Source organism: Lolium perenne, chromosome 3, assembly GCF_019359855.2.
Source record: "Lolium perenne isolate Kyuss_39 chromosome 3, Kyuss_2.0, whole genome shotgun sequence".
NCBI classification, from domain to species: domain Eukaryota; kingdom Viridiplantae; phylum Streptophyta; class Magnoliopsida; order Poales; family Poaceae; genus Lolium; species Lolium perenne.
This window is the reverse complement of record NC_067246.2, coordinates 342,901,515-342,928,848: the sequence shown is the minus strand read 5'-3', so window position 1 is coordinate 342,928,848 and position 27,334 is coordinate 342,901,515. Positions and strand designations below refer to the sequence as shown.

General features: G+C 41.3%; 1 protein-coding gene and 1 long non-coding RNA gene across 3 annotated transcripts; both read left to right on the top strand.

Annotated features, from left to right (window-relative positions):
- The first annotated feature begins 19,651 nt into the window (after window positions 1-19,651).
- Window positions 19,652-21,993, top strand: LOC127346051 (uncharacterized). Of its 2 annotated transcripts, none has more exons than XM_051372579.2 (5): window positions 19,652-19,783; window positions 20,043-20,089; window positions 20,215-20,292; window positions 21,425-21,529; window positions 21,620-21,993. In XM_051372579.2, exons 2-5 carry the CDS (start codon window positions 20,057-20,059, stop codon window positions 21,734-21,736), a joined length of 333 nt encoding a protein of 110 aa, XP_051228539.1. In that variant the 5' UTR covers window positions 19,652-19,783; window positions 20,043-20,056; the 3' UTR covers window positions 21,737-21,993. The 2 variants fall into 2 exon arrangements, with proteins under 2 accessions (XP_051228539.1, XP_051228540.1); XM_051372580.2 differs by having other exon boundaries at window positions 19,654-19,783; window positions 20,218-20,292.
- Window positions 21,994-24,646: 2,653 nt separating this feature from the next.
- Window positions 24,647-27,031, top strand: LOC127346050 (uncharacterized). The gene is made up of 4 exons (XR_007879240.2): window positions 24,647-24,972; window positions 26,088-26,201; window positions 26,694-26,745; window positions 26,902-27,031. It is a non-coding gene; the product is annotated as an uncharacterized lncRNA (long non-coding RNA).
- Window positions 27,032-27,334: the final 303 nt, after the last annotated feature.

Sequence of the window (27,334 nt, the reverse complement as noted above, 5' to 3'; positions counted from 1 at the left end):
GCAATCTCATACCATGAAGGAGTGTCTTTTTATTTTAGTTTTATTTAGATGACACTCCTCCCCACCTTTGCTTTCTCAAGCCATGGCTAACCGAATCCTCGGGTGCCATCCAACAATCACATACCATGGAGGAGTGTCTATTTGTAAAATTATGAAAGTTAATTAATTTGGGACTGGGAACCCCATTGCCAGCTCTCTTTTGCAAAGTTATTGGATAAGTGGATGAAGCCACTAGTCCACTGGTGAAAGTTTCCCAACAAGAATGAAAGATAAAACACCACATACTTCCTCATGAGCTATAAAACATTGACACAAATAAGGGATGATAGATTTTGAATTGTTTAAAGGTAGCGCACGAAGTATTTACTTGGAATGGCAGGAAATACCATGTAGTAGGTAGTTATGGTGGACACAAATGGCATAGGTTTGGGTTAAAGTATGGATGCACGAGAAGCATTCCCTCTCAGTACAGGTCTTTGGCTAGCAAGGTTAATTAGCAAGCATAAGAGTTGAGGGAAGCAAACAAATATACATGTGATAGAAACAATCATGCATCTTCCTTGTAAGCACAAACAATTTTAACTTCAGAATAATAAGCTATGAGCTAACAAGAAGGGAAGACAATGAAACAACTACATGTATTTCTTTTTCTACTTAAACCTCAAAGTATTGTTGCTATTGACCAATGCTAAGTTTGCCAAAACCAAATAGATTTACTCAATGCTCCCAAAGTGATACCAATACTAATAACAAGATCAATCATATAATAGAGATTGCAAACTAAAATAAGATGTGCAATATGTAAATGATAAGACTTCTCATTAATATTCCATAACGATAACTCACACCAAGGGATACATAGACAACCAACTAAAGGAAAGATACTTCCACACTGCAACCCATCTTATATGATAACTTCCCTACTCATGATATGACACTACTTGATAGTAAAAAGTAAAAGATAGTGATGTGATACCGCGGCACTCCCCCAAGCTTGGAACAAACCAAGGGGATGCCAATACCGATGATGAATTACTCTTTCGGCGGTGGTGGTGATGAATTCTTGACAAGCTTCTCAACAAGCTCCTGAAGCTCATCAATCTTGTAAATGAGGTTGCGGATCATCTCCGAATTGTGCTCGACGCGGTTAAGAAGTATGTCCAACGGCGAGTCCCAACTCTTGGAGTTATTTCCCCATTCTTCAGCTTCAGACTTCATCCTTCCTGCAGTGTTAGAACGATCTATATCCCAATTGCTAGGCAATGCTGCCTTGGGAATCCTTTCAATTTGACCATTGTAAATTAGATTGCGGAAGGGGTTGTAGGTGCCTGAAGAAGATGTCTTTGGAGCTAGGTAATGATGTGGAACATTCCCTCCGGTGCGAATTCTTGCGCTCCTCTTGGCACTGAGAGGGTTCTCCACCACCTCGATGCTTGCTATGGTAGCACGCGAGTACGAACGCGAGTCTTCCTCCACTTCTTCTTCATCTTCTTCCTTGACGCTTGATACGTCTCCGACGTATCGATAATTTCTTATGTTCCATGCCACATTATTGATGTTATCTACATGTTTTATGCACACTTTATGTCATATTCGTGCATTTTCTGGAACTAACCTATTAACAAGATGCCGAAGTGCCGATTCTTGTTTTCTGCTGTTTTTGGTTTCAGAAATCCTAGTAAGGAAATATTCTCGGAATTGGACGAAATCAACGCCCAGGGGCCTATTTTTCCACGAAGCTTCCAGAAGTCCGAAGACGAAACGAAGTGGGGCCACAGGGGAGCCAAACCCTAGGGCGGCGCGCCCCCCCCTTGGCCGCACCGCCCTGTCATCTGGGGCCCCTGTGCCCCCTCTTGACTTGTCCTTCCGCCTACTTAAAGCCTCCGTGACGAAACCCCCAGTACCGAGAGCCACGATACGGAAAACCTTCCAGAGACGCCGCCAACGCCGATCCCATCTCGGGGGATCCAGGAGATCGCCTCCGGCACCCTGCCGGAGAGGGGAATCATCTCCCGGAGGACTCTACGCCGCCATGGTCGCCTCCGGTGTGATGTGTGAGTAGTCTACCCCTGGACTATGGGTCCATAGCAGTAGCTAGATGGTTGTCTTCTCCCCATTGTGCTATCATTGTCGGATCTTGTGAGCTGCCTAGCATGATCAAGATCATCTATATGTAATTCTATATGTTGCGTTTGTTGGGATCCGATGAATAGAGAATACTTGTTATGTTGATTATCAAAGTTATATCTACGTGTTGTTTATGATCTTGCATGCTTTCCGTTACTAGTAGATGCTCTGGCCAAGTAGATGCTTGTAACTCCAAGAGGGAGTATTTATGCTCGATAGTGGGTTCATGCCTGCATTGACACCGGGACAAAGTGTGAAAGTTCTAAGGTTGTGTTGTCTTTGTTGCCACTAGGGATAAAACATTGATGCTATGTCTAAGGATGTAGTTGTTGATTACATTACGCACCATATTTAATGCAATTGTCTGTTGCTTTGCAACTTAATACTGGAGGGGGTTCGGATGATAACCTGAAGGTGGACTTTTTAGGCATAGATGCAGTTGGATGGCGGTCTATGTACTTTGTCGTAATGCCTAATTAAATCTCACTATAATCATCATGATATGTATGTGCATGGTCATGCTCTCTTTATTTGTCAATTGCCCAACTGTAATTTGTTCACCCAACATGCTGTTTATCTTATGGGAGAGACACCTCTAGTGAACTGTGGACCCCGGTCCAATTCTCTTTACTGAAATACAATCTACTGCAATACTTGTTCTACTGTTTTCTGCAAACAATCATCTTCCACACAATACGGTTAATCCTTTGTTACAGCAAGCCGGTGAGATTGACAACCTCACTGTTTCGTTGGGGCAAAGTACTTTGGTTGTGTTGTGCAGGTTCCACGTTGGCGCCGGAATCCCTGGTGTTGCGCCGCACTACATCCCGCCGCCATCAACCTTCAACGTGCTTCTTGGCTCCTCCTGGTTCGATAAACCTTGGTTTCTTTCTGAGGGAAAACTTGCTGCTGTGCGCATCATACCTTCCTCTTGGGGTTCCCAACGAACGTGTGAGTTACACGCCATCAAGCATATTTTCTGGCGCCGTTGCCGGGGAGATCAAGACACGCTGCAAGGGGAGTCTCCACTTCTCAATCTCTTTACTTTGTTTTTGTCTTGCTTAGTTTTATTTACTACTTTGTTTGCTGCGCTAAATCAAAATACAAAAAAATTAGTTGCTAGTTTTACTTTACTTGCTATCTTGTTTGCTATATCAAAAACACAAAAAAATTAGTTTACTTGCATTTACTTTATCTAGTTTGCTTTATTTACTACTACTAAGATGAGTAATCCTGAAGTTGAAGTTCGTACGTTTAAGCAACAAGGGGGAGAATATTTAAGAGATGCTTGGTATAGAATTAGTAATGCCCATAATAGGTGCAGTAAGAAACACTCCACTACTATTTTACTCAGGAATTTTTATGTTGGTATCTCTAGCTGGAATAGGTATGTTCTTGATAGTCTCGCACAAGGTAATTTCCTAAGTACTCCTGCATTAGAAGCTAGTTGCATTATTGAGAGTCTATTTGGAACACCTCCTGTTGATGAAGTTAAAACTGAAATCTCTCTTGAAGATGTTATGAAAAAATTGGAAACCATAGAGAAAAATTTTCCAAGTGTTGAAACTAAATTGGAAATGTTACTTGATAAAACTGATGAACTTGATAAATCCTTAGGAGAAATTGATGAAAGAATTAGTGTCCTAGGAACTTGTGTTATCCATGATGATCAAAGCAATAGGATTGATGAACTTGAAAAAGCTATGGGAACCTTGGGTTCAACATTTTCTTCTCTTAAATATAGGGAGAAAGCTTATGTGGGTAAGGAGCAAAAGTTTATGTATGTCTCTAAAGTGCCTAAACCAAAGAAGTATTATTATAGGCCTAAAATTGACAAAGCCCTTAGTACCACCGCGGATGGGGGAGCTCATAATGCTTCGTCTCTTGATAATACTTGATACACACTTTCTGCGCCTAGCTGAAAGGCGTTAAAGAAAAGCGCTTATGGGAGACAACCCATGTTTTTACCTACAGTACTTTGTTTTTATTTTGTGTCTTGTAAGTTGTTTACTACTGTAGCAACCTCTCCTTATCTTAGTTTTGTGTTTTGTTGTGCCAAGTTAAGCCGTTGATAGAAAAGTAAGTACTAGATTTGGATTACTGCACAGTTCCAGATTTCTTTGCTGTCACGAATCTGGGTCCACCTCCCTGTAGGTAGCTCAGAAAATTAAGCCAATTTACGTGCATGATCCTCAGATATGTATGTAACTTTCATTCAATTTGAGCATTTTCATTTGAGCAAGTCTGGTGCCATTTTAAAATTCGTCAATACGAACTGTTCTGTTTTGACAGATTCTGCCTTTTATTTCGCATTGCCTCTTTTGCTATGTTGGATGAATTTCTTTGATCCACTAATGTCCAGTAGCATTATGCAATGTCCAGAAGTGTTAAGAATGATTGTGTCACCTCTGAATATGTTAATTTTTATTGTGCACTAACCCTCTAATGAGTTGTTTCGAGTTTGGTGTGGAGGAAGTTTTCAAGGATCAAGAGAGGAGTATGATGCAACATGATCAAGGAGAGTGAAAGCTCTAAGCTTGGGGATGCCCCGGTGGTTCACCCCTGCATATTCTAAGAAGACTCAAGCGTTTAAGCTTGGGGATGCCCAAGGCATCCCCTTCTTCATCGACAACATTATCAGGTTCCTCCCCTGAAACTATATTTTTATTCCATCACATCTTATGTGCTTTTTCTTGGAGCGTCGGTTTGTTTTTGTTTTTGTTTTGTTTGAATAAAATGGATCCTAGCATTCACTTTATGGGAGAGAGACACGCTCCGCTGTAGCATATGGACAAGTATGTCCTTAGTTTCTACTCATAGTATTCATGGCGAAGTTTCTCCTTCGTTAAATTGTTATATGGTTGGAATTGGAAAATGATACATGTAGTAATTGCTATTAATGTCTTGGGTAATGTGATACTTGGCAATTGTTGTGCTCATGATTAAGCTCTTGCATCATATGCTTTGCACCCATTAATGAAGAAATACATAGAGCATGCTAAAATTTGGTTTGCATATTTGGTTTCTCTAAGGTCTAGATAATTTCTAGTATTGAGTTTGAACAACAAGGAAGACGGTGTAGAGTCTTATAATGTTTTCAATATGTCTTTTATGTGAGTTTTGCTGCACCGGTTCATCCTTGTGTTTGTTTCAAATAAGCCTTGCTAGCCTAAACCTTGTATCGAGAGGGAATACTTCTCATGCATCCAAAACACTTGAGCCAACCACTATGCCATTTGTGTCCACCATACCTACCCACTACATGGTATTTTCCGCCATTCCAAAGTAAATTGCTTGAGTGCTACCTTTAAAACTCCATCATTCACCTTTGCAATATATAGCTCATGGGACAAATAGCTTAAAAACTATTGTGGTATTGAATATGTAATTATGCACTTTATCTCTTATTAAGTTGCTTGTTGTGCGATAACCATGTTCACTGGGGACGCCATCAACTATTCGTTGTTGAATTTCATGTGAGTTGCTATGCATGTCCGTCTTGTCTGAAGTAAGAGCGATCTACCACCTTATGGTTAAGCATGCATATTGTTAGAGAAGAATATTGGGCCGCTAACTAAAGCCATGATCCATGGTGGAAGTTTCAGTATTGGACATATATCCTCAATCTCAAATGAGAAAATTATTAATTGTTGTTACATGCTTATGCATAAAAGAGAAGTCCATTATCTGTTGTCTATGTTGTCCCGGTATGGATGTCTAAGTTGAAGAATAATCAATAGCGAGAAATCCAATGCGAGCTTTCTCCTTAGACCTTTGTACAGGCGGCATAGAGGTACCCCTTTGTGACACTTGGTAAAAACAGTGCATTGTGATGATCCGGTAGTCCAAGCTAATTAAGACAAGGTGCGGGCACTATTAGTACACTATGCATGAGGCTTGCAACTTATAAGATATAATTTACATGATACATATGCTCTATTACTACCGTTGACAAAATTGTTTCATGTTTTCAAAATCAAAGCTCTAGCACAAATATAGCAATCGATGCTTTTCCTCTATGGAGGACCATTCTTTTACTTTCATTGTTGAGTCAGTTCACCTATTTCTCTCCACCTCAAGAAGCAAACACTTGTGTGAACTGTGCATTGATTCCTACATACTTGCTTATTGCATTTATTATATTACTCTATGTTGACAATATCCATGAGATATACATGTTATAAGTTGAAAGCAACCGCTGAAACTTAATCTTCTTTTGTGTTGCTTCAACACCTTTACTTTGAATTATTGCTTTATGAGTTAACTCTTATGCAAGACTTATTGATGCTTGTCTTGAAGTGCTATTCATGAAAAGTCTTTGCTATATGATTCACTTGTTTACTCATGTCATATACATTGTTTTGATCGCTGCATACACTACATATGCTTTACAAATAGTATGATCAAGGTTATGATGGCATGTCACTCCAGAAATTATCTGTGTTATCGTTTTACCTGCTCGGGACGAGCAGAACTAAGCTTGGGGATGCTGATACGTCTCCGACGTATCGATAATTTCTTATGTTCCATGCCACATTATTGATGTTATCTACATGTTTTATGCACACTTTATGTCATATTCGTGCATTTTCTGGAACTAACCTATTAACAAGATGCCGAAGTGCCGATTCTTGCTGTTTTCTGCTGTTTTTGGTTTCAGAAATCCTAGTAAGGAAATATTCTCGGAATTGGACGAAATCAACGCCCAGGGGCCTATTTTTCCACGAAGCTTCCAGAAGTCCGAAGACGAAACGAAGTGGGGCCACAGGGGAGCCAAACCCTAGGGCGGCGCGGCCCCCCCCTTGGCCGCGCCGCCCTGTCATCTGGGGCCCCTGTGCCCCCTCTTGACTTGTCCTTCCGCCTACTTAAAGCCTCCGTGACGAAACCCCCCCAGATGCGAGAGCCACGATACGGAAAACCTTCCAGACGCCGCCAACGCCGATCCCATCTCGGGGGATCCAGGAGATCGCCTCCGGCACCCTGCCGGAGAGGGGAATCATCTCCCGGAGGACTCTACGCCGCCATGGTCGCCTCCGGTGTGATGTGTGAGTAGTCTACCCCTGGACTATGGGTCCATAGCAGTAGCTAGATGGTTGTCTTCTCCCCATTGTGCTATCATTGTCGGATCTTGTGAGCTGCCTAACATGATCAAGATCATCTATATGTAATTCTATATGTTGCGTTTGTTGGGATCCGATGAATAGAGAATACTTGTTATGTTGATTATCAAAGTTATATCTACGTGTTGTTTATGATCTTGCATGCTTTCCGTTACTAGTAGATGCTCTGGCCAAGTAGATGCTTGTAACTCCAAGAGGGAGTATTTATGCTCGATAGTGGGTTCATGCCTGCATTGACACACCGGGACAAAGCGACAAAGTTCTAAGGTTGTGTTGTGCTGTTGCCACTAGGGATAAAACATTGATGCTATGTCTAAGGATGTAGTTGTTGATTACATTACGCACCATACTTAATGCAATTGTCTGTTGCTTTGCAACTTAATACTGGAGGGGGTTCGGATGATAACCTGAAGGTGGACTTTTTAGGCATAGATGCAGTTGGATGGCGGTCTATGTACTTTGTCGTAATGCCCAATTAAATCTCACTATAATCATCATGATATGTATGTGCATGGTCATGCTCTCTTTATTTGTCAATTGCCCAACTGTAATTTGTTCACCCAACATGATGTTTATCTTATGGGAGAGACACCTCTAGTGAACTGTGGACCCCGGTCCAATTCTCTTTACTGAAATACAATCTACTGCAATACTTGTTCTACTGTTTTCTGCAAACAATCATCTTCCACACAATACGGTTAATCCTTTGTTACAGCAAGCCGGTGAGATTGACAACCTCACTGTTTCGTTGGGGCAAAGTACTTTGGTTGTGTTGTGCAGGTTCCACGTTGGCGCCGGAATCCCTGGTGTTGCGCCGCACTACATCCCGCCGCCATCAACCTTCAACGTGCTTCTTGGCTCCTCCTGGTTCGATAAACCTTGGTTTCTTTCTGAGGGAAAACTTGCTGCTGTGCGCATCATACCTTCCTCTTGGGGTTCCCAACGAACGTGTGAGTTACACGCCATCAACGCTCTCGTCCACCTCTTTCCACTCGGGATCTTGAATATCTTCATCTGAAAGCCCCTTGCGCTTGTTGCTGGAGACCATGGTGCTTCTGGATAAAAGACAAATCCTGGCAGAAACAGCTTGAAACAAAACACGTTGAGAAAACGATATACGGACCTCCAGGGGTCCGGGGGATTATATAGCAGGAATTTTTACGACAAAAGGAAGGTACCAGGTCGAACCAGAGTCGGAAAGGGGCGACTAGGGAGCCACCTCATAGGGCGGCGCGGCCAGGCTGGGGCCCGCGCCGGCCTATGGGGGCACGCCCTCGTGCATCTCCTCCACTCCGTTTCGATCTCGTAATTTTCATATTTTCCTAAAACAGCAAAAACATTGTTCGGAAAGTAGAACACGAACTTTTTATTACCAGTACTGTTACCTATTCAAAGTCGAACTCTGCCGGACTGTCAATTTGACCTTTGATAAAAGCTTCCGGATTTTTCACTCGAATAACATCAACATCTTCATTATAAGAATCACCTGAGATATAATGCTTGAGTCTTTATCCATTCACCACTTGTGTGGCATTGCCTTGGAGAGAGCTAATTTTAATTGCTCCTGAACGATACACCTCCTCAATGACATATGGTCCTTCCCATTTCGAGAGTAATTTCCCTGCAAAGAATCTGAGACGAGACCGATACAATAGGACTTTATCCCCAATATTAAATTCTCTTTTGATAATTCTTCTATCATGCTATTTTTTAACTTTCTCCTTAAAGAGTTTAGCATTTTCATAAGCTTCACTTCTCCATTCATCTAGGGAACTCAATTGTAGCAATCTCTTCTTACCGGCTAATTTAGGATCTTTATTTAGTTCTCTTACAGCCCAATAAGCTTTGTGCTCTAGTTCTAAAGTTAATGACAAGCTTTCCCATAAACCATTTTATACGGTGACATGCCCATGGGATTTTTATAAGCAGTTCTATAAGCCCACAATGCTTCCTTCAATTTACTAGCCCAATTCTTTCTAGATTTATTAACAGTCTTTTGCAAGATAGATTTAATCTCTCTATTTGATAGTTCTACTTGCCCACTAGTTTGAGGATGATAAGCGGAAGCAATTCTATGATTAATACCATATTTAGCAAGAGTTTTTCTAAAACCACCATGAATAAAATGAGAACCTCCATCAGTCATAAGATATCTAGGAACTCCAAATCTAGGAAAAATAATATCTAAAAGCATTCTTAAAGAGGTCTCACCATCAGCACTTTTTGTAGGTATGGCTTCCACCCATTTAGTAACATAATCAACAGCAACAAGTATATGAGTGTTACCTTCTGAAGAGGGGAAAGGTCCCATGAAATCAAATCCCCAACAATCGAATGGTTCAATAACAAGAGTATAATTCATAGGCATTTCATTGCGTCTGGAGATATTACCAACCCTTTGGCATTCATCACAAGATAAAATAAACTTCCTTGCATCTTTGAAGAGAGTTGGCCAATAAAAACCCGATTGTAGAACCTTTTGCGCGGTTCTATCTCCGGCGTGATGTCCTCCATAAGCACTACCATGACATTTACTCAATATCTCTTGTTGTTCATATTCGGGAACACATCTTCGCAGAATACCATCCACTCCTTCTTTATATAAGTGTGGGTCATCCCAGAAATAATGCCTCAAGTCATAAAGAATTTCCTCCTTTGCTGGGCTGAAAAGGTTGGAGGCAAGTACTTGGAAACAATAAAGTTAGCATAATCAGCGTACCAAGGGCTATCTCGCGAGCTCACCTTTATTACAGCCAATTGTTCATTTGGAAAACTATCATTAACAGGAACAGGATCATAAGCAATATTTTCCAATCTAGATAAATTATCAGCAACAGGATTATCAGCACCTTTCCTATCTATAATATGCAAATCAAATTCTTGCAACAGAAGCACCCATCTAATAAGCCTTGGCTTAGCGTCTTTCTTCTGCATTAGGTATCTAATTGCAGCATGATCAGTATGAATTGTAACTTTTGAATCAACAATATAGGATCTAAACTTATCACAAGCAAAGACTACAGCTAACAATTCTTTTTCAGTTGTAGCATAATTTCTTTGAGCAGCATCAAGAGTTTTATTAGCATAATGAATAACATTCAATTTTTTATCTACTCGCTGTCCAAGAACAGCGCCTACAACAAAATCACTAGCATCACACATAATTTCAAAAGGTAAGTTCCAATCAGGAGGTTCGACTATAGGAGCAGTTGTTAAGGCTTTCTTTAGAGTTTCAAAAGGTTCCTTACAATCATCATCAAAAACAAAAGGTACATCTTTTTGAAGAAGATTAGTAAGAGGTTTTGAAATCTTGGAGAAGTCTTTAATAAATCTCCTATAAAACCCAGCATGACCAAGAACACTACGAATACCTTTAACATCCCTGGGATAGGGCATCTTCTCAATGGCTTCAACTTTAGCTCTATCAACTTCAATACCTCTCTCGGAAATGTTATGTCCCAATACAATTCCTTCATTAACCATAAAGTGACATTTCTCCCAATTAAGAACAAGGTTAGTTTCTTCACATCTCTGCAAAACTTTATCAAGGTTCCGCAAGCAATTATCAAAAGAATTCCCATAGACAGAAAAATCATCCATGAATGCCTCTACAATATTCTCGCAAAAGCCATGAAAAATAGCAGACATGCATCTTTGAAAAGTAGCAGGAGCATTACATAAACCAAAAGGCATACGTCTATAAGCATAAGTTTCATAGGGACAAGTGAAAGTGGTTTTCTCTTGATCCTTAGTTTTAACAGCAATTTGTGAAAACCCAGAATAACCATCAAGAAAGCAAAAATGAGTATTCTTAGATAACCTTTCTAGCATTTGATCAATAAAAGGTAAAGGGTAATGATCTTTCTTAGTAACCTTATTAACTTTTCGATAATCAATGCACATTCTATACCCTACAACTACTCTTTGAGGGATGAGCTCATCATTATCATTAGGTACAATAGTCATTCCTCCTTTCTTAGGAACACAATGCACATGACTAACCCATCTACTATCAGCAATAGGATATATAATACCAGCTTCAAGAAGTTTTAATACCTCATTCCTTACCACATCCTTCATCTTAGGAATTAGACGACGCTGATGTTCAACAACAGGTTTTGCATCATCTTCCATATTAATGCCATGTTGGCAAATAGAGGGAGAAATCCCCTTCAAGTCATCAAGAGTGTAGCCAATAGCTCCTCGGTGTTTCTTCAATATTTCCAATAACCTTTCTTCCTCAATCTCTGAAAGCTTAGAACTAATAATAACAGGATATATTTTCTTATCATCAATATGAGCATATTTAAGATTATCAGGCAATGGTTTTAAATCAAAAACAGGATCTTCTTTTGGTGGCAATGTTGTACCTAGATCTTCTACCGGTAAATCATGTTTAAGAATAGGTTGACGAAGGAAAATTTCATCAAGCTCATTTCTTTCTTCCCTAAAAACTTCACTCTCACTATTCTCCAAATGTTGCTGCAAAGGATTATTAGGAGCAAGAGCAATAGATGCACATTGTTCAACTCTAAAATCATTATTAGGCGAATCAGCTTTATAAGGAGTTTTGGCAAATTTAGAGAAATTAAACTCATAAGATTCACCAGCAAATTTAGTCAAAATTTTCTCTTTCTTGCAATCTATAACAGCTCCACAAGTATTTAGAAAAGGTCTACCAAAAATGATAGGATAATACTTACTAGCAGCAGAACCAAGTACCAAAAAGTCAGCAGGATATTTAATCTTACCACATAGAACTTCCACATCTCGAACAATACCAATTGGAGAGATAGTTTCTCTATTAGCTAGCCGAATAACCACATCAATATCTTCAAGTTCACAAGAACCAATTTCGTGCATAATCTCCATGTAAAGCTCATAAGGAATAGCACTAATACTTGCACCAATATCACATAAACCATAATAACAATGATCACCAATTCTAACAGATAGCATAGGAACACTAGCTTTCCTAGACTTATTAGGATATGAAACAATATTAGAGGCATCTTCACATAAAATAATATGACCATCTTCCACATTTTCAGTCACAAGATCTTTAACAATTGCAATAGCAGGTTCAACTTTTATTTGCTTTTCAGGTTCTATAGGTTTCTTTTCACTTTTATTAACCGCACTATTTATAACAGAGTACTCCTTCATTTTATCAGGGAAAGGAGTTTTTTCAATATAAGCTTCAGGAATAACATGATCAACAGTTTCAACTACAACACATTTATTTATGGATGAATCAATTTTATCTTTATACGGTTCATGATACTTATCAAAATTCTTCTTAGGCAATTCATAATGAGAGGCAAAAGCTTTATAAAGATTTGCAGCAACTTGAGAATCAAGACCATAAGTAGCACTCATATTACGAAATTTATCAAGATTCCATAAAAGCTTCAATGCATTTATAATCATAATTTATACCTGATTCTCTATCTTTGTCGTTCTCCCATCCTTCAAAGATTCTCCTGGATCCGATTAAGAAGGTCCCTTTTAAACTCTTCTTTGTTGCGTGTAAATGATCCAGAACAAGAAGTATCCAGCAAGGTCTTGTCTTGAAAAGAAAGTCTTGCATAGAAATTATCAATAATAACATTACCAGTAAGCTCATGAATGGGGCATTTGAGCATTAAAGACTTCAATCTCCCCCACGCTTGGGCAATACTCTCTCCATCATGAGGCCAAAAGTTATATATGCGGTTCCTGTCTTTGTGAATTTCACTTGGAGGATAGAACTTAGAATAAAATCGGGGCACAATATCATTCCATTCAAGAGAATCCCCATCATCCAGTAATTTATACCAATGCGCCGCTTTACCAGACAGCGATATAGAGAATAGTTCCTTCCTCACTTCATCCATAGCAATACCTGCACACTTGAATAAACCGCATAATTCATGTAAGAACAGTAAATGATCTCCAGGATGGACAGTTCCATCCCCTGTATAACGGTTATCCACAACACGTTCAATAATTTTCATAGGTATTTTGTATGGAACCTCTTCCTCGCCTGGCGTCTCATCCACTACCTTTGCAGTAGTAGTAGATTTTCCAAATAAAAATTCAAGAGAAGATCTCTCCATAATGAATTATAGCAGCAGGCAGAAATAAAATCAGCACAAACAGTAAAAGTTTCCCTTACCAATTCCACTTACCAATAGCGCTTCACTCCCCGGCAACGGCGCCAGAAAATAGTCTTGATGACCCACAAGTATAGGGGGTGTATCGTAGTATTTTCGATAAGTAAGAGTGTCGAACCCAACGAGGAGCAGAAGGTGTTGACAAGCAGTTTCGATGAAGGATTCACTGTAAATGCTCACAGACAAGTATTCAGGGGGTTTTGATGTAGCAGTTGAATAAAGTACGAGTAAGTAAAGTGCGAGAGTAACAATTGCAGCGAGTGGCCCAATCCTTTTTAGCACAAAGGACAAGCCGGTTTGTTTACTTATAATTACCAAACGTTCTTGAGGACACACGGGAATTTAGTCTAGTGCTTTTGCTTCATACAGCCGATTAATCTTCATTGTTTTGATAAGTGTTGTGTGGGTGAACCTATGCTAATGCACCGCCCTTCCTAGGACTAATACATACTTGTGATTATACCCCTTGCAAGCATCCGCAACTATAAGAAAGTAATTAAGATAAATCTAACCACAGCCTTAAACTCTGAGATCCTGCTATCCCTCCTGCATCGATATACCAACGGGGGCTTAGGTTTCTGTCACTCCGGCAACCCCGCAATTGGCAAACGAATACAAGATGTATTCCCCTAGGCCCATAAAGGTGAAGTATCATGTAGTCGACGTTCACATGACACCACTAGAAGAATAACACCACAACTTAAATATCATAACATTGAATATTACTCAACCATAATTCACTACTAACATTTAGACTTCACCCATGTCCTCAAGAACTAAACGAACTACTCATGAGACATCATATGGAACATGATCAGAGGTGATATGATGATGAATAACAATCTGAACATAAACCTTGGTTCAATGGTTTCACTCAATAGCATCAATAACAAGTAGAAATCAATACCGGGAGAGTTTCCCCTATCAAACAATCAAGATCCAACCCAAATTGTTACAGCGGTGACGATGTGCAGCGGTGGGGACGGCGGTGATGATGATGAAGATGAAGATGATGGTGATGGAGATGATGTCCAGCTCGATGTCGGTGACGATGGCGTCGATTTCCCGCTCCGGGAGGGAATTTCCCCGGCAGATTTCAGCTTGCCGGAGAGCTCTTTTTTCTCTGGTGTTTTCCGCCCCGCAGAGGCAGCTGTGACTCTTCGCGACTATCCTCTGGAGCTTAGGTTTTCGGGACGAAGATGTACGCGAAGGAGAGGAGGCCAGAGGGGGCTGTGGGCCCCCTTCTCACAGGGCGGCGCGGCCAGGCCTTGGCCCGCGCCGGCCTATGAGGTGGGCCCATGGCGGCCCTCCTTGGCTCCCCCTTATGGCTCCCTTCGTCTTCTGGAAAAATAGGATTTTCCGTATAATTTCTGTCAATTGTTGATCTTCGGAAATATTGCCTTCTGACGACGCTTTTTCCAGCAGAATCCTGACTCCGGTGCGCGATCCTCCAATAATCATGAAACATGCAAAATAGATGAAATAACATAAGTATCATCTCCAAATATGAAATATATCAATGAATAACAACAAATTATGATATAAAATAGTGATGCAAAATGGACGTATCACTTTGCAACTCTATCGAATTCTTACACCATATTGCATTGATTTGGTGTATACCCTGAAAGTCTTGTGTGATCTGCTGTTCCATTGGGAATTAGACGGTTGCAACTTACCGCTTCGTGGTCGGCGGCTACGTGCGCAAGTGTGTGGAGTTGTGAATATCTTGCAGGGTTGATAGTTGTTGCATTGGCGACATGGACCAATCGAGAGACTTCGTTGCGTCATACAAGTTATCATCCACTTCATCATCAAGTTATCTCCGCTGTGTTCATCCCGTGATCATCATCACCACCGTGCTTACTGAGAAGATCGGGCAACCCCTTATCAGGTCCTTAAATATATTCAAGCAGCTCAATTTGCATTACTGTGTCATGTTCTTTTTATATTGTCTGATTTTTTGCGGGAAAAGCAAGTGATATATTAAAGCCTCAGACTTACAGCCAGGTCCAACAAGAAAGAAAAATTACAATCAGGTCCTCTAGACCCCGATGTAGAAGACGGCCCCAATGTCGCCGGTCTTCATCTGCTTCAACGCGATCCGGCCCAACCGCCACGCTGGCGCCGGAGAGGGGAAGAGGAGCTCGACAGATCCGGAGACCCTAGATCTTGGGGAGGCAGAAGCTCGACCGCAGAGCTCATTAGAGCGCCACCGCCAGAGAGGATGAGCTCCTCCCTAAAATGCCGCGCCGACCACACCACCACCTCCTCCGCGCCGCCGGCAGGCCACCTAGATAAACCTACACTATGTACATGCTGTGGATCAACGATTCCCCGTCCTCCCGTGGTATATTTTGTTTGCTTTTCTAAAACACATGAGCATTTTGTTGGATTCAATGGGCGCGGTTGGTAGGTTGCATCTCCTCCAAATATGGCCTGGAATGCAAAAATTAGATGTTTGGATTTCTTGGAGCAAAAAGAAGCATTGGGCCAGCCTAGGTTGTGGGTACTTCCGAATCAGCCATTTTCCTGAATGCAGGCGTCTGTCGTGCGAAAAGTGGAAACGTCGTGCGTGTGGGAGGCTGACACGAGATGGCGGGAGAAAACAAAATCGCTGGCTTTGTTTTGCGGCATAGCTAGTGTCACGTTCTCTTTTCGTTCACCTCCCAGCAAAACACCCCAATTTCCCTTCTCGACACCGGCGGTGGTGTCGGTTCGCCATCTCGCTCTCTGGTTCCGATGACTCTGCCATAGGATCCGCATGCGAGATCTTCTTCTTCTCCGTCTTGCATGTTGCAACAGCTGGTCTCCTTCTTCTCCGGTCGGGGATCGACGGGTGATGCATGTAAAATGCAGGCATGAACTTTGTAGTTTGTTGACACATATTTCCACATATTTGCAATATATATAATGTTTTATCCATGTTTTATATTGATTTTTGGGATTTACCAATGATCTCCTTTGTTTTGGTTATAACACTGCAGGACACAAAAACCCTCTTTTGTGTATTTCATCTTTCAGAGACCTAAACGAAGTCAAATTGAGCTGGAATTCTGGAGATGTCAATATTTCATCAGAAGCATATGGAGCACTTGGACCTCACGAGAAGCGCCAGACGAGCCGAAAGATCCTAGGTGGTGCGCCCAGTTAGGGTGGGCGCGCCACCCATGCCCTTTCCCTCCTCGGTCGTCCGATTCGCTTCATTATTTCGTCCATGGACTCCGCCTGACCTAAAAACCTCTATATAAAAGACTTTCCGAGGCTTCCTCGAGGGGAGCGCCGCAGAAACACCGAAAACACCAAAATAGAGCCAGAACCAGTGAAGATTGGAGTAACAAACTCCGTCGGAGCCGCCGCCAAATGGTTCTCCACCTTCTCCAACGTCTGCATCATCATCACCATGATAAAGAGGGGGTATTCCACCTCTGCAATATAGGTTTGTGGCAGTAGCTTGATCTATTTCTCTTTTGTTCTTCATAGATCTAGTACCATATGAGCTGCCAAACATGATTATGGTCATATATGTAATTTCTATGTGGTGGATCTTTATTCTCTTATTTGATATATGAGTTTGGAACCTATTATGTGTAAGATATATAGATAGATGCATATGATATACCCCGTTCTTAAGTACTTGTTCTGATCCAACTTGTATGCAAGAGCATGTGTGAGAAATGGTTGTAGTGATCGAATAGTGACAACAAATTCAAGATCTACCATGGTATTTACTTTTGTTTGGCCGCCTCACTAAGGATAAAGTAAATTTATGTGCTATAATTATCAGGAGACAGCTTGATAATGTTGTTTGTTCAAGGTATCATATTTGTGATTCAAACATCATGTCTAATTAGTTAGGGTTATACTCTGTTGATTCTTAATTCAAGATTGCTTGGAGTTTTCCCTTTCTTGAGTACTATAAGAGAAATGTGTTGCATCATCTCTATGTTAGGACGTGATGGCCATATGAATGCTTATCAAACACATGTTGAAGTTCTAATCAAACGTGCGTTATATGTAGTGGAGTATGCTTAATTTGATTTTTACTCCCACGGTTAGTTAGTTTCATTCAGTTGTTGATAGTAGGCTTACCTGTACTTGAGCATAGCTAGGATCCATCAAATCAGCTAGCTTTGTGTGTGTGTGTTAATTGTATTTCTCCATTCCAATGTGTGCTATGATTATTTGACTTTGATGTTATATGTGGTCTTACACGTGTAAGTAATGCTTAATTCTATATGACCATTGCACCTCGAGTGGATTTTCATAACCCTGACACTCGATATCTTAGCCTTGGATAATTTAGCGATTCAAGGACAAGAGCTATAACAGTCACCCTAAACTTAGCTAAAAACTTAGAAAAATGGGTGTTTTTTTTTGGAATCTAAATTGTGGCATTATCATCCCCATGTTCCCGCTTAAAAAAAAACAGCGAATGGTCGTATTATTTGACAGAATTTGCATGCTTAAGTTTCTACTCAGTCCATATATGTGCATCCTTTTTTTCAAGGTTTACATAACTAACATGTGTGTTTTTCACTAAGATCTATATTTGCACCATTATTATTATATTGTACGGGTCCTCAAAGGGAATTGGGATGATGGCCTATATTTTGAGTCTACATATCTCTCAGACTAGATTAGCATTTCACCATAGTATGGACACGAGGGTAAGAATCTGCTCTATGTGGTACCACCCACTTAAATTGTTTGACATAACAATGTAAACACATTGCATATGATTTGAAATAATGATCCATCAATGGTTTCCTTACAGTATTTGCGGCGAAAGGGAATCTAATTCGCGCTCACTTAGAGACATAATTTGTTTGGGGTTTCTTCAAAGGAAATTGATAGAATATAGACGCTTCTTAGAAAAAATTTGTGTACATGCAAACGCATTTCTAATCGAACTAACAAAGAGGTTCAAGATATGCCGCTCCCTTGGTAAGGGAGTCGTGGAGATTTTTTATAATTTGTGTGCACGAGATCTCTAACCACCTAAGTTATCATTCACAACCTTTCTTATCCACATGGAGTCTTGCTAAGATGTCAATTTCATCGAGCATAATTAGTTTGAGAACCATCAGAGTCACGAAGACAAAGTTTTATTTGGCTGCTTCAAGTATTGTTCGATGCATAAAAGTTAGTTTAGGCCATTGATGGTCCAAAAACCACATTGTACTTTTTCTCAGTTGACACAACTCTGGCAATTGAATATATATATATTGTATATGCCTCACATTTTTACAAATAGATCATCACATGTGTGAGTGACAATGTAAAAGATACCATTGCATGCCAAAGTAACTAGGTCATGGTACAATATTTTATTTACATGACCGCAATAAATCTTTATTACACTAAGCAAAATTAACCACAATATTTTGCGTTATAGAAATATAATTTCCATCATGGCAGCATCTAAATTATATTTAAAACATGTTTTCTAATAATGTGATGTCAATTTGTTTTAGATATATATACACTTCCTTAAAAACACCTCTTGAATCAGCACACTGTATTAGACAAAATAGAGGTACAGTAGTCACATGCCTTCTTGGAGTAATGTATGTCACTTATATGAGTGTTGTATAATTGTTTATCTCGCCAGGTAGCTCGAAGCGGGCAACTAGACAAATATCTGTATAAAGTTTCGAGAATGCATGGTTGTCTATTTTGGGTGAAATAAATAAAAATTTGTAAGGCCTAGATTGGCATGGCTTGTTTGTCGCGGAAATCCTTCGGCTCACGGGTCCATATCAACCAATTATTGAAAACACATTTTAAAAAGTGAGAAAATCAGGAAGATGTCACATGTACATAAGAACATTCTATGTTGGCGCACATATTTTCCGGGAATTTATTGTGGCCACTAGAAAAGGAAATTCTCGACTAATCACATAACATGTTTTTTTTGTCTTTTTTACGTAGACCATGTGAAATGTTCCTTCCTTTGTATGCGCGAACGTAAAATGCCCAAATGTGCACGAGAAATTTACTTGTAGATTTTTTCGATGTTACAAATTTATTTTTAATGTATGTTTATAATAGGTTTTAATGCGGTCGGATTTAATCGACGCGGAGGAAGGTATGCGCATGTACGTTTTTGGGAGGTGGGTGCGTCGATGTTTTAAGCCCAGAGGTAGTAGGAGCCAATACATCGCCTCGTGTTTATTTGGGTTCAATATGATTGTCCTCGATACCGTCATCCCGAACCAACACGAACCGACATCAGATCCGAACCAAGACGACACAAGTGCAAGGGGCATCCCGCAAAACTCACAGAAAACCCCTTCTCGCGCTCCCTTCCTTCTCCTAGGGTTTCTCCTCCCCGCCGCCGTCTCGCCGCTCCGGTTCACCGCCGCCGCCCCACCTCAGGTAACGAAGGCTCCTACCGCTCCTCCCCGCGCCCCAGCCACCCCGTACTACTCCACTCGATTCGTGCTCGCAACCACGCGCCGCCGAGTTAGCCAGCCGCCGCCAAATCTAGGGTTCACCCTCCCCCTGCCCACCGTCCCGCCGTAGCTCTGGTCTTCTAGCCGGCGACGCTGCGAGAGCTCGTCCAGTCGCTGGTTGGCCTCTCGCGGTGTGGATCTCTCAGGGAGTCGGAACTAATTTGGTTTTCTTCTGCGCGCAGATCGCCGCGAAGCGATGGCGTCCATGGCAGAGGACCCCGCTGCCAATGTAAGCATCTATCGTTCGCGATTTCCCCTCCGTTTATCCCGTGCTGTTCGGGCCATATATGCCCTATCGTGTCAGCTAGCTCTTGTGTATGGTTGGTTAATTGCTTGCTATCTCCGTTCTGCCAGCAGGGAAAGAAGGAGGAGGAGGAGTTCAGCACGGGGCCTCTGTCCGTGCTCATGCTCAGCGTCAAGAACAACACTCAGGTAGGTTGGCGAACCTCTTGCTTACACTGCAATTTCCTTTGTACTGTCTGCGTGTCTGCACCTCTGTTATAATTGAACACCTCCTGGTGTTCTCCTTGTGCGCACGCTGCCAAATAATCCAATCGACCTGATTGCCTGTTGTCCTGATGCGCAAGTGAGCCGTAGTTTTGTGAATTGCCTTTGGTAAACTATGCTGCCCTATGCAGTTAAATGCGCCTGCGCTTAATATGCCATCCATGGTTTTGATAATTGACTTTGATAATAACCGTGTGCTCTCTGTCCTGCAAAGTTTAATGGGTTGGCCGGTAGTCTGCTACTAGTAATCAACAGTCTCTGTGCAGCATCTGTCCTCGTGTTATTGTTGCATATGTAAGGCCCTTATTAACTGACCAAAAATTCAACCCTGTAACCCGTAAGTTCCCTTTTATTAAGTTTACGCATTGGCTAAAATAAGGTGCTGCGGTGGTCTCGGTGAACTGTATGGAGCTGCACTTTGACAAGTGCAAACATGCACGGGTGATATTGCTGTATATTAGGTCCACTACAACTTGGTTCCTAAATTGAAAGATGAAAATGTTTTGAATTGGATTTTTCATGGTCAGTTGAGTTGTTATATACTTCAGTTCATTTTGTTGGTCTGTTCAGTAAATGCGGATAATCTGAATGCAATATAGTTATAGGCTGTATTGTTGAATAATTCATTAATCTTCTTGGTGTGTAGCCATTCATGAACACTTGGATAAGTCCAGTGCAACATAAACCATGATTGTATGGTTCGAAAAATGCTAGGCTATTAGATGCTCTTCTTGGTAGCCCCTACAAGTCTTATTGTCTATATGTCTGCTTGCTTGATGCGATTCTGTAGACCGCTAGGTTGTTTGTAAATTGCACAAGTGTTCTCAGAAGCTTTGCTTGTTGCAAAGACCCTTGTTATATTCTTCTGCACTTCTGCTTATTGTGTATATTTCTGTTTTCGCTTGGTGTGGTTCTGTAGGCACTTGGATTGATGTAAATTGCATGCGTGTTCTCTGAAACTTTGCTTGTGGCTCCACGTCTGTAGTTGCACTAACTAGAGATGGTGCTTTCCATGCCAGCCATTGTTTCTGATAATTTATGATGTCTTTTGCCTTAGGTGCTTATCAACTGCCGGAACAACAAGAAGTTACTTGGCCGCGTGAGGGCATTCGACCGTCACTGCAACATGGTTCTTGAGAACGTCAGGGAGATGTGGACTGAGGTATGAAGCACATCATCCTGACTGGTGCAATTTTTTCCCTTCGATTATTGTATTGCCTATGCTCACTAACATCCGCTGCGCCTTGTCCAGGTTCCAAAGACTGGCAAGGGCAAGAAGAAGGCTCTTCCAGTGAACAAGGACAGGTTCATCAGCAAGATGTTCCTCCGCGGGGACTCGGTCATCATTGTCCTCAGGAACCCCAAGTGAGTCTGAAGACGATGGTGCCCTGTAACGCCAGAAAAGAGCCTCTTTGCTACGTCGCTGTTAGTTTGTAATGCTGAATCCTGTAAGATCAGTCACGATGCCAGAATTTCAGCTGTATTCGATGGCCCAGTGTTGTAGTTCGGGATGTTCTGAGTTTGCCTATCTTGTATCTAACTTGCACCGCTAGTTTCTTTTCGGATCATCAATATATCAGCTGAGGACAATTTCTAAAACAAAATCAGAATGACCGTTTTGCCTTACTTTCTGAGTTGGTGAATCAGTAATTACCCATGTCAGCGGATGGCCCTGTGAAGTGTTCTTGTTTATACCAGATTTTCCATTTACGCTGTATTTACACCGTCGTCAGAGAAGAAAATACTGCTTGCGGCGGAGCTGGTGGGCAGAGAGGAATCTCACGGTATGATTGCTGCACCCCCATGGAGCTCTCACAGGCGTTTGGATTTTGGGCCGTCCGATCGAGCTGACGTGGCGCGATCTCGGCCGACCGTTCCGTCCAGGGCGCTGAGGCCCTCCCACAGACCCACTTTTTATCCATGGGTCACTAAAAGCCCATCCCGGCCCGGTCGTGCGAGGAGACAAAACGAGCGCCCCAGCCACACCCACGCCCGCGCCCCTTCGTTCTCCCTCTTCCTCGCGAGAGGCGGCGGCTGCTGCGCCTCCTCCTCGATGCACCTCCGCCTCCCCTTCGGCCCCGCACACACCACCGCCGCGCGCCATGGCGTTGCCAGGAGGAGCGCCCGCTCGCGCGCCCCCTTCCCCTCCTGCTATTCCTCCCTCCGCAGCCGTCCTCCTAGGGCTGAGAGATGCTAATCTCTGTGAATGCCCCATGGATCTCGATCTTTCGTGGTGCTCTGCTGGCCATCGTCGACAAGCTCGAGATGGAGCAGGGCCGTCGCCCATGTCGTTCCCCTCAGTTTTTGACCTTTTTCGCGGATCCGGTGGAGACGATGCGAGATCTGGTGGCGGAGATCCGAGATCCGGTGGCGGCGATACGGTTGCCGCGGAGGTACCTCGTCCAGGGGATGCGCACCTGCACTCCGGATGGGCGGTGGACCGGGTCATCGTCGCCGAGGACGAGTGGCTCGTCATGATCCGCTTCAGCCACGACTGGGACGAGCCTTGCTTGCAGATGGACGAGACGCTGGCAGGGATGGCCGAGAAAATCAGGAACTTTGCGGTGATCTGCCCATGGCGCCTGATTCTACAGGTCTGAATACACGCCTGTACTTCTTGTTCATGTACTCCCCCTGCACATACTTCATGCGCGTGGAGTAAAACTATTCTATTTGGAGTAGTACTGCATGTTGGTTAATTGAAAATTGTTCTCAGGACACACTTCTGTTTGGAGTAGTATAGTCTTTGATTATCACTAAGCACTGAGTAGTGAGTCTTGATATGGCTTGAGCTGAATAATTTTGATGAAAAAGAAGTGTCAACACAGCAAGCCAAAAGCTTTTTTGTTTACCAATTATACTACTCATATGCAGAACACTCAGTAGCTTGTTACACTCAATTTACATCTATCCAGAACAATTATATGCTGAAATGATGCCTTGAATATCAACCAAATTTTAGAAATGTTATCCAGTAGGCTCCATATTCACGACTGTTTGGTAGGAGTCATTTTTAGCTAATTTTCTTACTTGCTAATATTGTATGAGGTACATCCTGACTTAGTTTTTTTTTCTGTTCAGGAAATCGATTGATTGGATTAGTTTCATATACATGGTGAAGTGCAGGTTCAGCTGTGGTTCTTATATAAGGAAGAGTGTCATAGCTATTGTAAAAATTTAGGTGAGAACCACGAACCTGCAGGTGTATTTGCACCTACGTTGTTTGGCAGTAGTAGTGATAGCTTTGTTAGAAAACAAAATGAAATTGCACTCACGCACATGAACAATTACATTAATTATGTTTCATTCCTATCAACTAGCCGATCTTGTGTATGTGAAACATGATGCTTAATCAGATCTCTGTCTTTATTTACCTTTATGCCATGGAAAATTTGTTTTGGTTCTTCACCTTTTGGTCTTCATGTATCTTGGACTTACTTCTGTGCCTACCAGTCTTGCCTCTGTAGATAACATGGTTTGATGTGATCTATCCTTGCACTAATATAATCATGTACCAAGCCACACACCAAAAAAGATCACATCCTTTGCACTTGACAAAGTTAAATTTGGTTTACTATTACCAGAAGTGATCTTGATTCAGGGGTTTATGTACTTTTAGGTCAGGGTACAAATGCTTGTTGCTATAATAATGTGGTAAAAAATAAATAACTTTTCTATTTTGTGCTTCAGCCTCCTTCGCTTTGAGATGGCCAACTATTGTGTGTTTATGAAGAGAAGTGCCTAATCTCAAGACCAAAGGTGCTACGAGGTGATATTTGTGTCGTGAAACTTATAAGAAGCAGTACATTACCATGCCTACAGGTGATATGTGCTGTTTTTTGATTTCTTCCTATATTTCCGAGTGATCCTTCCTGTGATGGAAGCAAGCTTCCTCTCAAATCCTTCTCAAACTTGTGGAATGCTTTTATCATAAGTGATTAGTCCTAGGTTATATACATTTGATGTAAATACTTTGTTTATTACAATAGAAAATCAACCTTCAGGTATGCATTCTGTTTTAGAGCATGGACCTTCTGCTTATGGATATCTCATATAATTTCAGAGTGCAGTTGTGGCCAAATACCTCTCTAGCAATTTATTAACCGGATAGAAGAATATGCACAATAAGTACCTTGGTTTTACCCCTGTGGTATCAGCATGAATGCACATATTTACTTATATCTAAGCATACACGGCTTCTGGTATTACATTCTGTAATTAACATTGCCTCTGGAGTTGTCTGACATTGTTCTATGTGGTTTTGCAGGAAGAAGTACAACTGATGGTCACTGGATTTCTGAATACACTATTTTTCTCTGTATTTAGTATGTAGTCAGGTGGATATGACTACGTTGAGTCAGATGAAAGACAACGACCTCAAAGATACTATATAAGCACATGGTTAATGGGATGTTTAATGATTTCTGTTCCATTCCTGGCTTTTATTACCTCTTATGGTCAGTGGGATGGTTAGTGCTTATATTGTTTTATTATTACACTCTACTGGTTGCTGTGATTTTGGATGTGAGGTAGTATGACTTATGAATATGATATGATCATGGTCTATGTTTTTCTCTCTGTGCAAAGAGCCTTCCTCTCTTGGTGGTAAGTGCATTTAATCTATATCCTTGTATTTGTTTTGATTGGAAATTAAATGATAGGAGGTATGGGAGGATGTTTTTTCTTGGCTGTTGTACGTCTGCTCAGCTGCCCTATGAGGAAAGCATGTGTTTATTATTTATCTGTAACTAAACAATGCCCCCTCTAAATTTTCATGTGTGTAGTTTCCGGGAATTTGTGCCAGCGAATCCTAGATTCAAATATAGAAATGGAGCCCAGCGAATCCTAGATTTCACTTCTCATTTGTTTTCGGTTATTATATTGTAATGAGGCCTTAAGCCTGTTTCTAACATAAAGTTACCATGTAATATGTTGAGTGAATTATGTTTCTTCATGTTTACTTCATTGGGCAGAAAAATGCACTTTATTTACTTCATCGTGTCTTCTTGCTTATGTACTCATGGTTATTCCAGATGCTACCTATTTTATTGATAGGAACCATGGAATTCTAAACCACGCAACCTTTTTTTGCTGATGGTTGATGGTCTCAGTTTCAGCAAATTTTAATTCATGAGAATATGAGATGATGTGAGAGGTGTTACGTAAAGTTTATATTTCTCAATTTTGCTCTTGTGTTAATAGATAGCGTACTGACCATAGTATGCAGAAAGTTTGACTATAGAAAGGACAACTAAATATGACATCATTGCTCTCAGTAATATAGCTTAATGACAGTAATCGAGAAAGCACTGAAACTAAACCATTACAAATAAACTGAGAGACGGTCTTATAAATTATTGTACAAGCTGCAGTCTTTGTTGCTTGTTATACTTTCGTTGACTGTACAGGAAGTTGTTTTAGCATATCAAAGCAGGTTGACTAATGGACCTGCTAGGACTTGTGTTAAATTAGGCACCGAAGAACATGTTTCAAGATACCTTCCAGAAGCTGCAACTTAGATACCTACCAAAAGCTGCAACTCTCATGTTAATGAATTTTTATTCACATGATATAACACAATCGGGTCAGATTAATTAGGAGGGCAAGCTGCAGTAACTTTACTTGAAAGTGTTGATACTTATACATGAGAGAATGACCTACCTCGATTATAGAGTAATTGTTTTCAGGCTGTGGCTAACACTACTATTTGTTGTCTGTAGCATTGTTAGGTGATCAATTTACCAAGAAAAGGAAGTCAAGATAGCATATCCGATGGCAATGTTCCATGCAATTGTTTTTGACAACTTCTGGCTGGCTGCTCAATCTGTTATGTGGTACCAACCACCTAGTTACGTGCTCAGTAATTGTGTTTCAGTAGTTTAGCACCACAAGCTGCAAAGTATTGGTTGCTATCAATTTGATAGTTTTTAGCCTATAGTTGTTGCCTTCATGAGTAATGCAGTCAACTGAATATCACTGATGACTGCTCTAATTTCTGTCTCAATTAGTTGCCCCTAGGTAGTAGAATTACTTCGAAAGTATAGTCAGTAGCTTACGTTCTGATGTCCCAAAAAACACCATCCTCGTTCGTCGGCACACAGGAAGTTGCAGGTGTGTACACAATGTGCTTGCGTAAATGTCAATGGGCAATAGTGTGCATTTGTTAGTTTTTTACAAGTATTGGTTGAGGAGAGTGAAATATATGCAGATTTAATGTCATTGAGTTCTTAGTTTCTTTTTACATATCTCAGGCTAGCCTACTTCTGTAGTATCCTGATGGTTCAGTTTCTGCCTCACCACTTGACCTCCTGTATATTGATTTTCAGGATAAGCTGATGGATGTTGGATTTGGGCAGACATTAGATGAAATTAGATAAGGTTAGATGACACCTATTTCATCTTATATTTCCTATTGTAAACTCTTTGGCTTACTTATGATTACCACATATCCACATTTTCAGTTGTCGATCCATATTTGGTTAACAGAGACCATATGGGGCCAAATAATTCAGATTCGTTCTCTTCCTCTTTCAGATGTTGGTGGCATTTTTTCACTGCGTCTATCTTCCACGGAAACAACAGGTAATGCAAGGCTAACACCAGCACATTATCCACCTCTGCTTTGTGACACCGATTTGTTTATGCATTCAAAAAGTGGTCCAGCATTCAGTGGCGTAGCTATGTAGCCGCCAGGAGGGGCCGCCGCCCCCCCAGCCCAAGAAAAAGTTGCCTAATACCCCTTCATATTTGACAGTTTTTGGCTAAAAATAGTCTATATTTGGCCCATTTGCCCCCCCAACAGTGGCCCAAAGTGTCTCCCTGGCCCATTTGCCCCCCCAAATTTTGGCCCAAGCTCCGCCACTGCCAGCATTTGCAATAGACTTGATTATGATAGTTTTATGGTTCTTTTGACATGTGTTGCAGACCTCAGTTAATATAGTTAATATTAGATGCGTCTTTTGAGGTC